This window comes from Triturus cristatus, chromosome 3_1 (genome assembly GCF_964204655.1).
Source record: "Triturus cristatus chromosome 3_1, aTriCri1.1, whole genome shotgun sequence".
Lineage (NCBI taxonomy): Eukaryota > Metazoa > Chordata > Amphibia > Caudata > Salamandridae > Triturus > Triturus cristatus.
Window position 1 is genome coordinate 233,930,381 of NC_140583.1, and position 14,684 is coordinate 233,945,064.

The window sequence follows — 14,684 nt, forward strand, 5'->3', positions numbered from 1 at the left end:
ATTATTCTGCCGCAGAAACTGAGGAAGCGCTATCTCCATAAAAACCTGTCCTTGTTTTTGTGACCTGAAGTAGGGACTGCTGTGAAGATCTAAAACTGTGCTTAGGAATGTCCTACTTGAATTTGGCTTCCAAGAAATTCGGTATTTTCATAGACTGCCTTATGAATGCATGCCTTGTGAATTATAGCCTTATAGGTCATCCTGCACTTAATAGGGAGCTACATCTTAGAACCAGGCTGATGGGTTCACCCCTGCATAAGTGAAGCTTCAGTCAGGAGTCTGCAGTCTGGACTAGCTGAATGCAGTCACACATTTAGCAGGGGCACAAGGTACATGGCATTTCTATAACCAAGAAGTGATTGAATTAGGGTGTTGACCACTGCCATATGCTATGATGCAGATGTCTTTCTCAAAATTGTCATTTGAATTAAATCAGGAATCGACAACTTTGGAGACCTGTGGATGATTTAATGTCTAGGTTGATCCCCAGTTAGTGTACGGTTTGGGGCTGAGGGGAATTAGTTTTGTGGGACTTAATTTTAAGGAATCTTTGCACATTTGTATAAGGGTCAGGGGGTAGACTAGAATGGACTCATCTTGAACTTCTCGAACTCCATTGATGGGTTCGACAGCCCAGAAACCTACCCTGGGTAATCAGCATACATGAACATTTTGGACCCTTCCAGAAGAAGAGACTTGGCCGGAGGTTTCATATGTAAGTTTGAAAAGGAAAGAGGATAATATTGACCTTTAGGGGCTCTATAGCTAGACGTCCAGGGCTAAGGGGCCAATGATGGCCATCTTATCTCTGAGAATCAAGAAGTTACTCAAAAACGGCAATCAAAGTTTGCCTCTGCTAGTCCACTGATCAATATGATGTGATAGATGGGGTCAAAAGCTGATGACAGATCTAATAAAATCAGGCCTCAACTGAAGCATATGTAGAACAGTGGCAGCAAGATTACAGGGTTAGCAAGGGACTGTAGCTAAGCTAAAACACCATTTCCCATAGTTTGACTGAATGAAGAATTATTGTTGTTCCAAGTCATTAGTTCTTAAAGATTGCTTTTTCATCAAGTGCTTTACCAAAGTGAAAGTCGTGGCCTCAGGGGCTGTTCCAGGGTTCATAATCAGTTACATATCAGCACCAGTTCATAAACGAAAAAAGACTGGCTGCTCTTAAAATATGCACTGGGCAGAGGTTGTCTGGAGAGCCAGGTGGACATTCACGAGCTCTGTGTCTAGTGTCTGTTTGAAGCGCAATAAAAGTTAGTCAACGACTATGAAATCATCCCTTTGAACATATTAAGGGGTGACAGGAAATCTGCAAGCCTATTTAAAATCTTTTCCTCAAAAATCATAAAACGTCCACTGAAATGTGGTGAGGGCAATGACTTTGGCTGAGTCTTTCAGGGTTTTGTAACTCACCTTTGATACAGAACAGTTTCTTGAAGATACTGGATGAATTTCACTGCAAGTCAATCGTCTGATATCAGCTCCCTAAATAGCTTCTTTCCAATCCTAGAACACCCCCAAAGATGCAGGCTTGCTATGAATTCTTGCAAAATAAACATGCAAATCATTCCATGAACTCTGGGTGAACTCAGTGTTTAAAGACTGTCAAACATTGACTTCATAACATTCACATTTCACTGGGCATCTGACCAGTTTGCTTTTATGTTGCACAATGTGATGATTTATAAGGTGTATAAAAGTTATGAGTTTGGAATAATATAATTTGTAGGATGCAGAAGAAAATGATACTTTGAAACTTGTTTGTTCTGCTGTGTGATTTCGAACCACTTCAGTGTCCTGAAGTTGCGAATTTTAATATAGATGGAAGTAGTTTTACTCACCTTTTTCCAGGAATCTCAATTTTTACCTCGTGGCGGGCACTTGAGGAAAAGTTTGTCTGTGGAGTTAAAAAGAGGCAATTTTACATACATGTCATACTTTTAACTTACAAGTTACAGCACAGGTCCAATACTTCATGACCACAACATTAAACAATCAAGAAACAACCATCTATGATTACAGAGGTGGCACTAGTGCCTGTGTGGTTAGAGATACGTCAGGCTTTCCATTGGAACTGCATTTATTTTTGCTAATAACTTTGGCACCATTTGACAAATCTGCGCCAAACCTTCCAAACAAGGATCATCCACTTGGGGCTCTTCCTGGCAATTTACACATAGATCCACCCATCAGGGATGTTGCGGGTCCAAAAAGTGACATTTCCATTTTACCTCTGATAGGATTCTGAGCTCCTCAATACTGACAGGAATGGCTGAACACAATTAAATGAAACTTTGCTTGGATTAGGTGTAAATCGACTGAGTAGTTTTTGTGATATTAGCAATTGAAGAGTGTTTCATTCTGGGCGTGAAGAGGTCAAATTTTAGAGATACCTGAATTTTTAATCTTCAGAATTTTCCCGCCACCCACCACCATCTCATCTGTCAGCCATGGGTGTGTAGATGAGCTGTCAGTGAGCTACTATCAGTATACCACGGGCCCTGGGACTGGGAGGGAGAGACAACGTACAGAGAGTGGTGTGGCAGAGTGCCCGGTATTGTTTCCTTCATGCTGAGAGGTGGATGAAATTGCAGAGGATGATGTGGGAGAAAGACATGATGCCTGGCATTAGTCTTTTTAAGTAATGACGTCAGGGAGTATGGCTGGACACCAGGTTTTATTCTGCACCTCCAGGAGTGAAGGGTCTTGACAATGGTGGTATGGAAGACAGAAAGATGTCAGTTTTTTTCCATAGTTGGGTAGGGATATGGCAAGAGAGTGGTGAGTTGGCGACAAGACCTCCAAATACATATTATTTTTAAAATATAACTACAGCAAAAGGGAACAAGAAAAGTAAGGTTATGGTATAAAGGGCTTCCACATAACCCTTCTACCCATGCGTAGCGGATCCATGGGATCACCTAAACAGCAGAAGGGGATATAGGTGGCCTACATAACATACAATTGTACATGGACAGCTGTCAATAACATTTACTTTTCTACTTCAGTATTCCAACTGACATCACAGACAACTCATGTTTTCATCTTGCTGTGTAACTGATGTCACATGAAAGTCTTTGATAGAAAAAAAACAGCTACCCATCTCTGTTTCGGAAAGTATGACAAAACATGCATTTGATTTGCATACAATTAACTGATATCATTATTTCTATTGCCTTTTAGCTTTGGAAAGGTAATTAAAAGCGGAAACAGCTGGTCCATGAAGCATGCAGGTGATCCTAGCTGTACTTTGGTCTCTCCAGGAAACAACACTGATCCGTTGTCACATGACCCATACCGCGGACATCATCCCGAGCCGAATTAACAATAGCTTGGTTTAATTAACTATCCTAAAAACAGTATTCTAGGTTGTAGGCTTCCCCAGAGCATGCTCAAATGTTCTCATCATGCAATAACCATATCATTATTGTTTGTGATATCCTAGAATCCAAGGAAATGCTAACTCTGTAAAGCGCTGAGATACCTATGGGTCAAGTTCGCGCTGTATAAAACTCGATAAAGAAAATAAATAAGGAAAACAAGAAACTTGGTTTTACAATGGATTTTCAAATAACTATTAGACAACAGGTGAAGCAAGTTTTCCCGCCAGTAGACTTGTTACCGAAACGTATGAGGATGTCAATATGTCATGAGAAAAAACATCAAACTCCTGATGCTCTCAAAGTTGGACTAGTACAATACATTTGTGAAAGTGTTAAAGACAGTCTATGATGTAGCTTCTGAGTGGTTCTGGACTATGTAACTAGGTTGCAAGCCATCAGTGTCCTTCAGATTTGACAAAACTCTTACTTACCCCACTCCCCTCAGGCCCCGACTCATCAATTGTCTAATCCATTGAGGTATCAGTGAGACTGCCTCTTTGCATCTTCCTACCCAAATCTGAAGAGACCTCACGTAAAGGCACAGAGGTTCATGCAATGTGTGCGCTTTAGAACTCCCAAAACACTTGCAAAAATAAAAGTATCTATATCTATAAATATATCTAAATCTATAAATGTTTCTAAAAAAAAGTATATAATTGGTCAGACTCATGTCTAGAAACAGACTCTAGCAAGCCAGTGGAGTAACGAAACTTTGGTCCCCCCCACCTTGTAAAGTTATGGAGGGGGCCCCCTGCTCTGGACCCAGCCAGGAGCTTTAAGGTCAGGGGCTCCACCGCCCGTGCACAGTGCTGGAGGGGGCTCCCTAGAGCATGAGGCCCCCGCACCGTGGGGGCTGCGGGGCTATTGTTACGCCACTGTACAAAGCACATAAAACAAACACTAATCCATTAAGATTTACCCAATATATCATGTTAAAAATCCCAAACCTTGATATGGCCTAAAATATGCCTGATCTGACGCTCTTTAACGCAGGGTTCTCCAACCTTTTCTGTTATGGGAGGTGCTTATGAGTAATAATAATGATCTCTCGCTACTAATATCGTTAGTGTTGTAAAAGTGATCACATCAGACAAGATAACGTTGGTGGTCACCCCATGTAAATTACCCCCAGTGCATCAGGCACAGTTGCCAGGTGTAATTTAAAAAAAGGCTTTGTCAATCTGGACTGCCCTTATGTGGGTAATACAGAACGGCCATCGCTTAAATGCCAATGGCACCCAGGTACTAATAGTAGTAACGAACCTCTCCAAGCCACGTAGTTTATCACGCAACTATTAGCTGTAAAAATATTTTAGGGAATCAGCTATTGCCATATCTGTTCTGAAAAGACACATTTTTGTTTGGAATGCACATTTTTCAATTTTGTATACGTATATCAATTCAGTCAAGCAAAAGCTTCATGTTTAATAGGGTGGCTTGGACACAGGAGAGCTACTGCTAGGTAGGTGGAGAGCTACCAGTAGCACATGAACTACTCGTTGGAGAAGCCAGATATAATCTATTGAGGACACAACCATTTTTCACAATCTCAGCTGCTGCAAAGACAAAAGCAAAGCCTAGGCCATCTCCAATTATCATAATACCTCTCCTTTGCTCTGATTCTCTCAGCTTTCCAAGCATCAACTGTATAATACCTACATTCGAACTTTCTTCCTCTACCACTCTTGGTTGTATGACGTTACAACGCATGCCATTACCACACATGCCGTTACAACGCATACCTTTACCCCGACTTGCTGTCGTGAGTGCGCTGTAAATTGGAATAGTAGAATTTACTATTCCAACTCCAGTGTGTGCAACAGTAGGGAAAGTGTTGGAATTAACTCCAACAACTTTTACCCTCTGCAACAAGCCTTTCGCATTGTAACGACATGCGTTGTAATGGCATGCGTTGTAGCGCTTCCGTTGTAAAGGCCATTACCCAATAGTCTTCACCTGCATGTCCTTTGTTCCATTGCAACTTATTCCCTCACCTTAACTTCACATATACAAAAATCAAATAAATGTGCACTCTTTTGCACTATTAACTATATTATGATTGTCAGAATAGGTGTGGAGCAAAAGATTATTTCAGGATCTTATTAAAGGATGATAGAGACAATCACTTCAAGATTTTATAAGGATATTGTTCTCTGTGATGTTTTTTATGCTCACACTTGTAAATGAAGAGCTGTCATCATTTCGGTCAAGATGAGCATGGGTTGCCTTGTACTCAATAGCCTCGGTAAGTCTCCTCAAAAGCCTCTCTCTGTTTTTTTCGCACGTGTCCTGTGGAAAGAGAAAAAAGTTAACACATTGAAAACACCTTTAAGCCCTAAAAGCTATTCTATGTTTCACACACACCAGGAAAAGCCTTTAGGACACAGCTCTTGAGTTTCACTTAAAGACATAATACAAACAGATAAAGTTCTTGATAGAAAGTGGGTTGCCCACTCTAGGTTGTAGTCAGCTTTCATTTTTCTTCCTTATACCAGGAATCCCATACATTGTGTTGGCGTAAACCAGTTTAGTTCTAGATGTCTGAATGCAGAGAGGGGTATGTAATGTCTTGACTACTTAATTATTGAATCCTCCTCCTTTTGTGCACCTTGATGATTCTTAAAAGAATGCTAAGTCTATAAGGTACAAGGGCCACTGTACAACATTCTAATAATTTCTAAAGTATAAATTTTTAAATAGCAATAGATAATTCATGAGCACAATCGCTTTCTGGTCTAAATACATATGTCCCAGGAGACTAGTACATCTCCTATAGGCATTTCCTTTAACACTTGAGCATAAAATAATTAACATGGTGGGTCACCCTAGCTTGAAAGGCTTCTTCAAAATAAAGAAATAATGATTCCTCTGCGCAGAATATGTAGACCTCACCTCTTGAAGTATTCCTTAATTAAGTTTACTTGTTCATTTAGCCTACTATAAAGATAGAGGGGATGGATTAAGTAAAGTCTGCTCTAAAAGGAATAGCTATCTCCTCATAGATAACATAGCTGGTAGTTGATTGAGGTAGACCAAGGAGTATTCTAATTAATTTATTCTCCTCGACTTGTAGAGGTGATAGTCTAACAGAATTCAGGATTCTAAATCCATATCATGCAATGGGAGCGGCTATTATGCTCTACATCCTACACATAGAATCTATAGGTTTCCCACCACAGCGAAAGCCAAAACTAAATATTGTGTGATTGAATTTTGACATACAAAGTTGCCTGTTTGACAGGAGTGACTCTCAACCAAGTTTACAAGTTAATGATCAAATTCTACTTCTAAGTAAGCAAATAAAGTGACTGTCTGTTGAGACTGTGAGGGTTAATAGGCATTAAGCTGGGTTTTATTAGATTCATTCTCAAATTCAAATGACCAATTAACTCTATGTACAGTGAGATCAAGTATTGTAGGCCGCTAGCCATGCAAGAAAGCAGTGCAGCATCATCAGGACACAGGAACATTAGAAAATGTCCAGCTCTATATTTGCAGAATCTTGAGGACATGGCTTCAGATGATTCTGGTTAGAACCAATGTGCATGTTAAAAAGAAACTCCCCTGATACATATCTACACTCACCGTGTGGGCCAAAGGCAACAGTGGCCATAAGTTGACAAGTCATCCTATCCCTTATTTTCTATACGATTGATAAGGGCTTAGTTGTGTTAGGTTTATAAACATCTGAGGTCAGGTCCATTTAGGCAAACAGACAGTCTCTTTCCAACCAATTGTGTGTTTTGAGACAATAAGACATACGTTTAAGCATTGTCCTTTTGTTGCCTGCCACTGTGCTCACATATACAAAATTCTCACAAATGTTATCATGGACTTGATCCATTCAACAGAAAAATAGGAGCTGGGATTCAGCCTGACACCCTGAGCTCATGTTAGATATAACTGAGTCATCCACCTGTTGTCATTTTTAGTTTCCAAGATAGTTTATGGGGCCCTTGTTCCAGTACAATTCTTGGAACTGTTAGTGAATGGGATATTTAAGGATCATTTGGCCATGAACAAAATTTGGTAATCCTTGGCTCTTCTTTTCACTTTGAAGTAAAAAAAAAAACGTATATTATAGTTAAGTAAACTCATTGTGCCTCTGATGGTAAAAGTATGCCCAGCACAAGATTCTAGGGAAGAATGTCAATAGAAATATTTAGGCCCATATTTATGAAACCTAATCGCATCGCGCAGATTGATTGATTGATTGATGTGAAACTTATATAGCGCGGCTGTCGCCCTACGGGCATCCTGGCGCTTATGACTAAAGATCAGCGATAGAGAAGGTGACAGAAGAGAGTCATGGGGTCAGCCTGGGTCAAACTGCAGGATATAGCCATGTCTTAAGTCCCTTGCGAAATTCCAATAAGGAACTGCAGTGTCTCAAGTTTGCAGGGAGCTTGTTCCACATGCCAGGTACTACTATGCTGAAGGCTCTTCCTCCTACCCTGGCGCGCCTGAATCTCGGAACCACTAGTAGACCAGCTGTTGAAGAACGAAGTTGCCTACTTGGTAGGTGGCGTACAAACTTATCCTGCAAGGGGACAGGTCCCAGTCCGTGTACTGCTCTGAAAGTTATGCAAAGGGACTTGAAGACGACCCTTTCTCTTATTGGAAGCCAATGCAGATCCCGCAGTGCTTTGGTGGCCGAGGCACATCGCCGCCTGTTAAGCACTAATTTGGCTGCGGCTGACTGAATCCTCTGCAGTCCTTGGAGGATATACTGCGGGGCCCCTAGATAGAGGGAATTGCAGTAGTCGAGCCTGCTTAATACCGTGTTGCGTACCACTGTAGCTCGTGACTCCCTAGGGAGCAGAGGTAGAATACCACGAAGCAGTCGTAGCAAGGCAAAGCAGACATTGGCGGTCTTGCTAGCCTGAGATACCATCTGGAGGTCGTCATCGATAATCACCCCAAGATTGCGAACCTTCCTGACCGGAGCAATTGGTGCTTCCTCCGGTGCAAGGCAGAATTCGGAGGGCAGATGTTTAAGAATCCTAAATGGCGAACAGAAGACCACCTCAGTTTTACCGCTGTTAAATTGGAGGGAGTTCCTTCTGAGCCACTCCGAAGTCTGGCGCATGCATTGATGGAAACGGTCCATGGAGAGAGCTTCATCTCCTTCTAGAGAGAAGGCCAGCTGCGTGTCGTCAGCGTAGTTCACCAAACTGACGCCAAAGGATTTAATTAACGGGAACAGGGGACGCAGGTAGATATTAAAAAGAATAGGGCTTATTGCAGATCCCTGTGGCACCCCGTGCGCAACTTGGGACCTGCAGGAGGAGAAGGGCGTCATAGTGACTACCTGTTGCCTACCTTCAAGGTAGGATTGAAACCACTGCAGCACTTTGCCTTTTACTCCTATTTGCCTCAGCCTTTCTAACAGGACCGGGTGGCTCACCGTGTCAAAAGCTGCCGACATATCGAGAAGCACTAAAATCATGGCATTCCCGTTGTCTGCACGCAGACGGAGGTGGTCCAGCATGGTAGTAAGAGCTGTTTCAGTTCCGTGACCAGGACGGAATCCGAACTGGTCCCTATCAAGCAAGGAATTCTCCTCCAAAAACTGGGACAGAGCCTTGCTGACAGTTTTTTCAAGTATTTTCACCGGGTAAGGCAAAAGAGAGATGGGCCTGAAGTTAGCTGGCACCGAAGGGTTCAAATTTGGCTTTTTTATCAGAGGGGTGACAACTGCCAATTTCCAACAGTCTGGGACGGATCCCGTCGTCAGAGACTGGTTGCAGATCATCCTTAACAAAGGAAAGGTGTCTCGACCATAGCGCTTCCATATTCTATGGGGGAAAGGGTCTAGGGGGGAGCCAGACGACACACTCTCCGTCAGGTTATCAAAAGCTTCCTGGGAAAGTGGTTGAAAGCTGTCCAAAACAGCGGTCGTTTGCAGATCCCCGTCATTCGGGCTAATTAGTTCCTCAAGACCCTCCTGGATACTGACCTGCAGATTATTTACAATGTTAGAAATTTTCTCCTGAAAAAAGGAGGCGATTTCATTACATAGAGTTTGTGACACAGCTACTCTATTGCTCATGCACTCCGGGTTAGAAAGGTCACGGACGATCTTAAAAAGAGCTTTGGAGCCATTGGGAGCCTGTGCAATAGAGTTAGCATAGAAATCTGCCTTAGATCTCAAAATGAGAGTTTTGTATTCCAGTTGTATCTGTCTTAGTGCTTCTTTGTCTTCCTCAGAGTAGTGTCTCCTCCATTTCCTCTCCGCTTGTCTGCGCGAGAGTTTGAGTTGATGCAACTTCTCGTTGTACCAAGGCGCAGATCTTTTGCTGATCTTCTTTAATGGCTTTATGGGAATGGTGCAGTCCAGTTGCTTAGTTATGTGTTCCGTAAGGGACCTGTAATTTTCCTCCACGGACTTATTAGGAGAGAAAAAACTGGTAACAGAATCAATAGTTGGCAGATCGGCTTTTGCCAGTTTGGCCCATTCTCTATCCATCCTGTAGAGGCTCTGCTGACTAGGCAGATTTTTCTGATGAGGCAGCGCCATATTCAGGTGGATTAAAAAATGATCAGTCCAATTCAGGGGCATTATATTAGATACTTCTGTTGTAGCTGGATTAGCAAAGATCAGATCTAGAATGCGTCCCTTCTGATGGGTGGGGCTAACCACCAATTGATGGAGATTCAGGTTGGAGCAGGTATACAGGAGGTCCCTCAGTCCCGCAGGAAACACAAAGGCTTATTTCTGATTTACAAAGCCACGCATGACTTGATTTGCGTGGCCTTGCGTGGCTGTATACAGAAATATAACACAAGGTAGTGGCTTGAGCTGCGTTGCATTACATTTCTTAGCGGTAGAAGTTCCATGAGTGGAGCATAGGGTTAAACAGCGCTTACAGCGAATCCTTTGCTCTGCATGTAATTACAACGCAGTTGTTACAATGATTGCGTTGCAACAACACATACCATTACCCCGCAAGTCGTAACAGTGATTTGCGAAGGGGGCAGAAGGTGTTGGATTTAAAATCCAAAACCTTCCCTACTGTTGCACAGACTGGAGTTGGAATAGTAAATAATACTATTCCAACATCTAGCACCCCCTCCCCCAAAGAGAGCATGTCGTTGTTACAACTTGGCGGGGCAATGGTATGTCTTGTTACAACGCGGTTGTTGTAACGACCATGTTGTAATTGCATGCGGAGAAAGGGCATGCATTCTAAGGAGGCATATTGGAGCATGGGTATTCCTGTACATCCACCCAAGGATTTAACCCAAATGCCAGGTTTACTAAGATTTGTAAAGCTTGAATTGTGTGAAATTGGTAAGCTTACCACAGAGATGTGCAACAAAAACAAATATGTTTATTCCCCTTGTTACTTCTTCTTTCTTTTCACTTGGTTAAGGAGCGTTCACCTTTAAGGCCAACACACAATAGGCTTCCTCACATTAAGACGAGTTATGTTTTGCGTTACAGAATTCAAAGCAAAGCTGGCAACTAATTCCTGTGACCACTGTACACCAATAAAAGATTTTGAGTTGCAATGTTATAGTTGAGAAAAATGATGACTACAATGTGAATTAATGAAGCATGAATAAATGAAGCACTGAACATCCTAATATTGATTCAATGATGAATATTTGAAGATAGGCCTCCCCTATCTGACTCAGTGTGGCCGGGGACTATAATTGATCATCTCTTATAGTGTTTTCTGCAGAGAGCTGAAGAGTGCCATAGCTCTGTAAATATGGTGCTCTTCAACTCTCTCCCATTCATGCAATGCAGTGTAGCGCAGTGCAGCAACTTACCTTGCGGCACTGCGTTGCATGAATTCTTTGTAAATCTGCCCCTTCATGTTTATGGTGACTACAAAGTCCAATAGGCCTTGTCCTGGACTACACATCCTAAGGCCCGATTTAGAGTTTGGGGAACAGGGTACTCTGCCATAAAGGCTACGCAGTGCCCGACCTGCCAAACCCTCGGTCCATCCACCTCACTAAGAGATGGGTGGACCTTAAGTATCCAATTGACTGAGCCAATAAATGCTCCATTAACAATACTTCCTCAGATGGCAAGATGGAGTAGGGGATATCGAAGGAAGGACATTACACTACCTGAACTATTTACAGTGAATGATTCAATGTATTTTTTTCTGTGAGTCACTGCGAGGAAAGCCCAAGCAGTGAGAGGCAGGAAACATGTAATGAGCCCCCTGTCTGGGAGAAAACTCTGAAGACAAAACACACCTCAAAAACAACCATTTGCTAATTGGGATTTCCTCTAGCTTTATATTACAGCGTAATGCGGTAATACCAAGTATGATTAAAATAGTTTCTGTCTGCTAGTTCTAATTGTTTTGTGAGTCAGATAGTCCCTCTTGACAAGGCAGTAAACCATATATGCTTGTGTTTCTATAGAGTAAACTTAGATGGGCCACCGAATCAATGAAACTTTTACATTCTAGATAAAACATTCATTTTAGACTCTATTCCACCACATTGAAGAGTCTCAAATGATCACTATGCAGTTTCCCTCTTGGGAGGGGCACATCCCTATGCAATCGGTATATCTGGTGAATTTAGAAAGGTGACATTATTATTTATCCTTATTCAAAATAGTGACTAATTAAATAATGCTGTTGTATCCTCAACATGACCAGTGGGCCTGTGAGTCCCTCTGATACTGTAGGGGCTGTGACTGTAGCCTCAGTGCAACTAGCTAACCGGCTTCTGTGAAAGGGTCATATTTGGATGTAAGACAATCTTGGTTATCTCATGGCCCCAGGAACATTTGTCACATTAATAAGGATCCTGGGTAGAATGTGGCAGTCATTAAAGGAGCCTGAATTGTATGTGCTAATGCTAGTAGTCTCTCTTCAGCTGACATATTCACAAGCTCACACAAGAGTTTCATAGCTGTTCTGCTGCTAGATTGTGAGTCCGCCGATAAGCATGTAGCTATCAGTAGCAACCAAAAGAAAGACACTGGTCTGTCCCTTCGCAGGTGGAATCCTCTTCTTGTCTTTCAAATGATCCCTAACTTGGTCAACTACCGTGTCAATACCGCAGACCTCCAATGTAGCTGACTCTATCGTAGCTAAGCCAGTAGAACCTGGGATCTTCATTACTAAATGACCAGGTAAATTCAATGCAAGTACTTCAATCAAATGAAAGTTCTAAGTAAACATACTCTTTTTGTGGAGTTAGTAAATTGACCTTATCCCAAATGCCTTTTGTAAGTGTGCCTCAATAGTGCTTGGATTGTGGTTATATTTTGGTGCTCAGAGGGTGAGGATTGTTTAGCCTTCTGTTATTCATATACATCATTACCAAGCATGCCTAGTGACAAATGAAAATATATCTGACTCATAAGGTGCAGCCAAGAGCGGATTCACCCTTCCCTTCACCATGTTATTAGGCTTGGGCTGTCATGACTGAAAGTCCAAAGTTGGAGTTCAGCCAGTGCATCAGACTGTGTGAGGTATTGCTGCAACTCATGACCCTCACCCACCTAATCCAATCAGATTCATTTTTATAAAGCTCACATTGGCTACAGGAGATACAATATAAACTCTTATAAGGCTGATATACAGTTTTCACCTGTCAATATTTACAAAACTACTGGATAATTTATACCAAGCACTTGGAAAACTATGGCACCTGGATGTCACATAGAGTGTCATTCTCCACAGTGGTTTTTCAGATAAATAATGGCAAAATACTCCCTGAGAAGTAGAATTGGAAAATCCAACTGCACAAATGCACCCAGAAGAAGAGAGTGGCAAGACAGTGTAAAGAGGAAGATGATGAGAGTGAGATATGCAGGTGGGGTATTTCAGAAAGATGTTAGGAGATAAAGGAAGTAAGGGTCTGAGAGAGAGATGACAGAGGAAAGTGGTGTGAAAGCGAACAGAAGTGAATGAGACAACGATGGCTACTTACCCTCCCACAGATCTTAACAAGCTTTAATTCGGCCCATATTTTCAAATTGAAACATTTTTATTCTAATTATTCACAACAAAATCATTGTTGTTACTAATTTATTTCATGCTGCTTACAAGCATTGGGAAAGCCACACAGCCTGGGTTATTTTAGGCATATGTCTATTGTTGTGTTATATGTTTGGATATAGTAACATAAAATTCACAGATTGAAACCCAAACACTGGCCAGGTGGCATGCTTTGTAAAGCACAGGATTTTTGTTTTTTGTTTTAAGGCACACCTCTTGAAGAGGATTTCTAGATACACTTCTTTGCCCAAGTCACTTTTAGACACCCCCCACCTTTTTCACCCACCTTAAAGTGCTGGTCTTCTGTGATGATGACGACAGTGATCCAACCAACACACAGTGTTGGAACTTCACCATCACACCACTTGCAGACCTTGTATGTGGCCCTAGGGCACGTGGGCCACATTGCTAAAGCAATTGTTAGCTTTGAAATAAAGTGTTTCTAACTACAGTATCAGTTTTTCCCCTATCTGAACCCACTTGTGTATATGAGAAGTAGCAGAAAAAGGATCTGCATACCCAACACACTGGGTGCAAGAGAGACAGAAGAATCACTCACCGTAGATCCTTTGATTAGTTAAATGAACTTGGGAAATCGAAATGACCTTCTTAACCACTACTCACTCCAGTGGCATCACTAGGGTTGGTGTCACCCGGTGCGGGTAACTCATGGTGTCACCCCCTCACGACTTACCGCATGGACCTCCTCCGCTCCGAGTATGGCTTCCCCCTCATTTCAGGGCGTGCCTGGCGGTTTAACCAGATTTAACTGGTGGATGCGTTTCTGCCAGGCAGCTCTCCACCATGGTGGAGTCGTGTGACAGTGACACCGTAGTTGAGCCTCCCACCCAGACTTGGACATCGGGGGGAGGTGCTCCTACAAGCTATTCCAAATAAAGGTCTCCGTTCAATAGCACATAAATGCACAATAAAGGGCAGCCAAATATAGCCCCCCGCCCCCCTTCCTGCACTCTGATGGGAGTGACAGAAGTAAATGGTCTGAAAAATGATAGCGCCACAGATTCACCCCTTGTGTCGTCTTCACATTTCAAATTACAGATGGCTGCCAGGTCACATGATAGTGAATTTTACAGCACATTTTTCAATACATATTCAAATTGTATCAACTTTCAAAGCACAGTAAATAGTAGATGATGACCATAAAGAACATCAGACTACCCACCCAGTCATATGTACCCATAGACATTCTTTCAGAGAGCACCAAAAATAGACACAAGTAGTGAATCAGAGAGAACAAAGTGAAAGTGAGACCAGCCCCCACATGGTGTGTAGTGAGCAAGCGCAG

The 14,684-nt window shown here is 42.2% G+C and overlaps 1 protein-coding gene across 3 annotated transcripts in view; it reads right to left on the reverse strand.

Moving 5' to 3' along the window:
* LOC146859990 (tetratricopeptide repeat protein 24-like) overlaps positions 1-14,684 on the reverse strand; it is a 355,993-nt gene that overhangs the window by 209,034 nt on the left and 132,275 nt on the right. For all 3 annotated transcript variants that reach the window (XM_085646308.1, XM_085646309.1, XM_085646310.1), the window contains 2 exons: positions 5,574-5,687; positions 1,857-1,912 (listed from right to left, as the gene is read on the reverse strand). In XM_085646308.1, the coding sequence (XP_085502434.1) occupies positions 1,857-1,912; positions 5,574-5,687 (170 nt within the window). The remainder of the gene's footprint in view (positions 1-1,856; positions 1,913-5,573; positions 5,688-14,684) is intronic.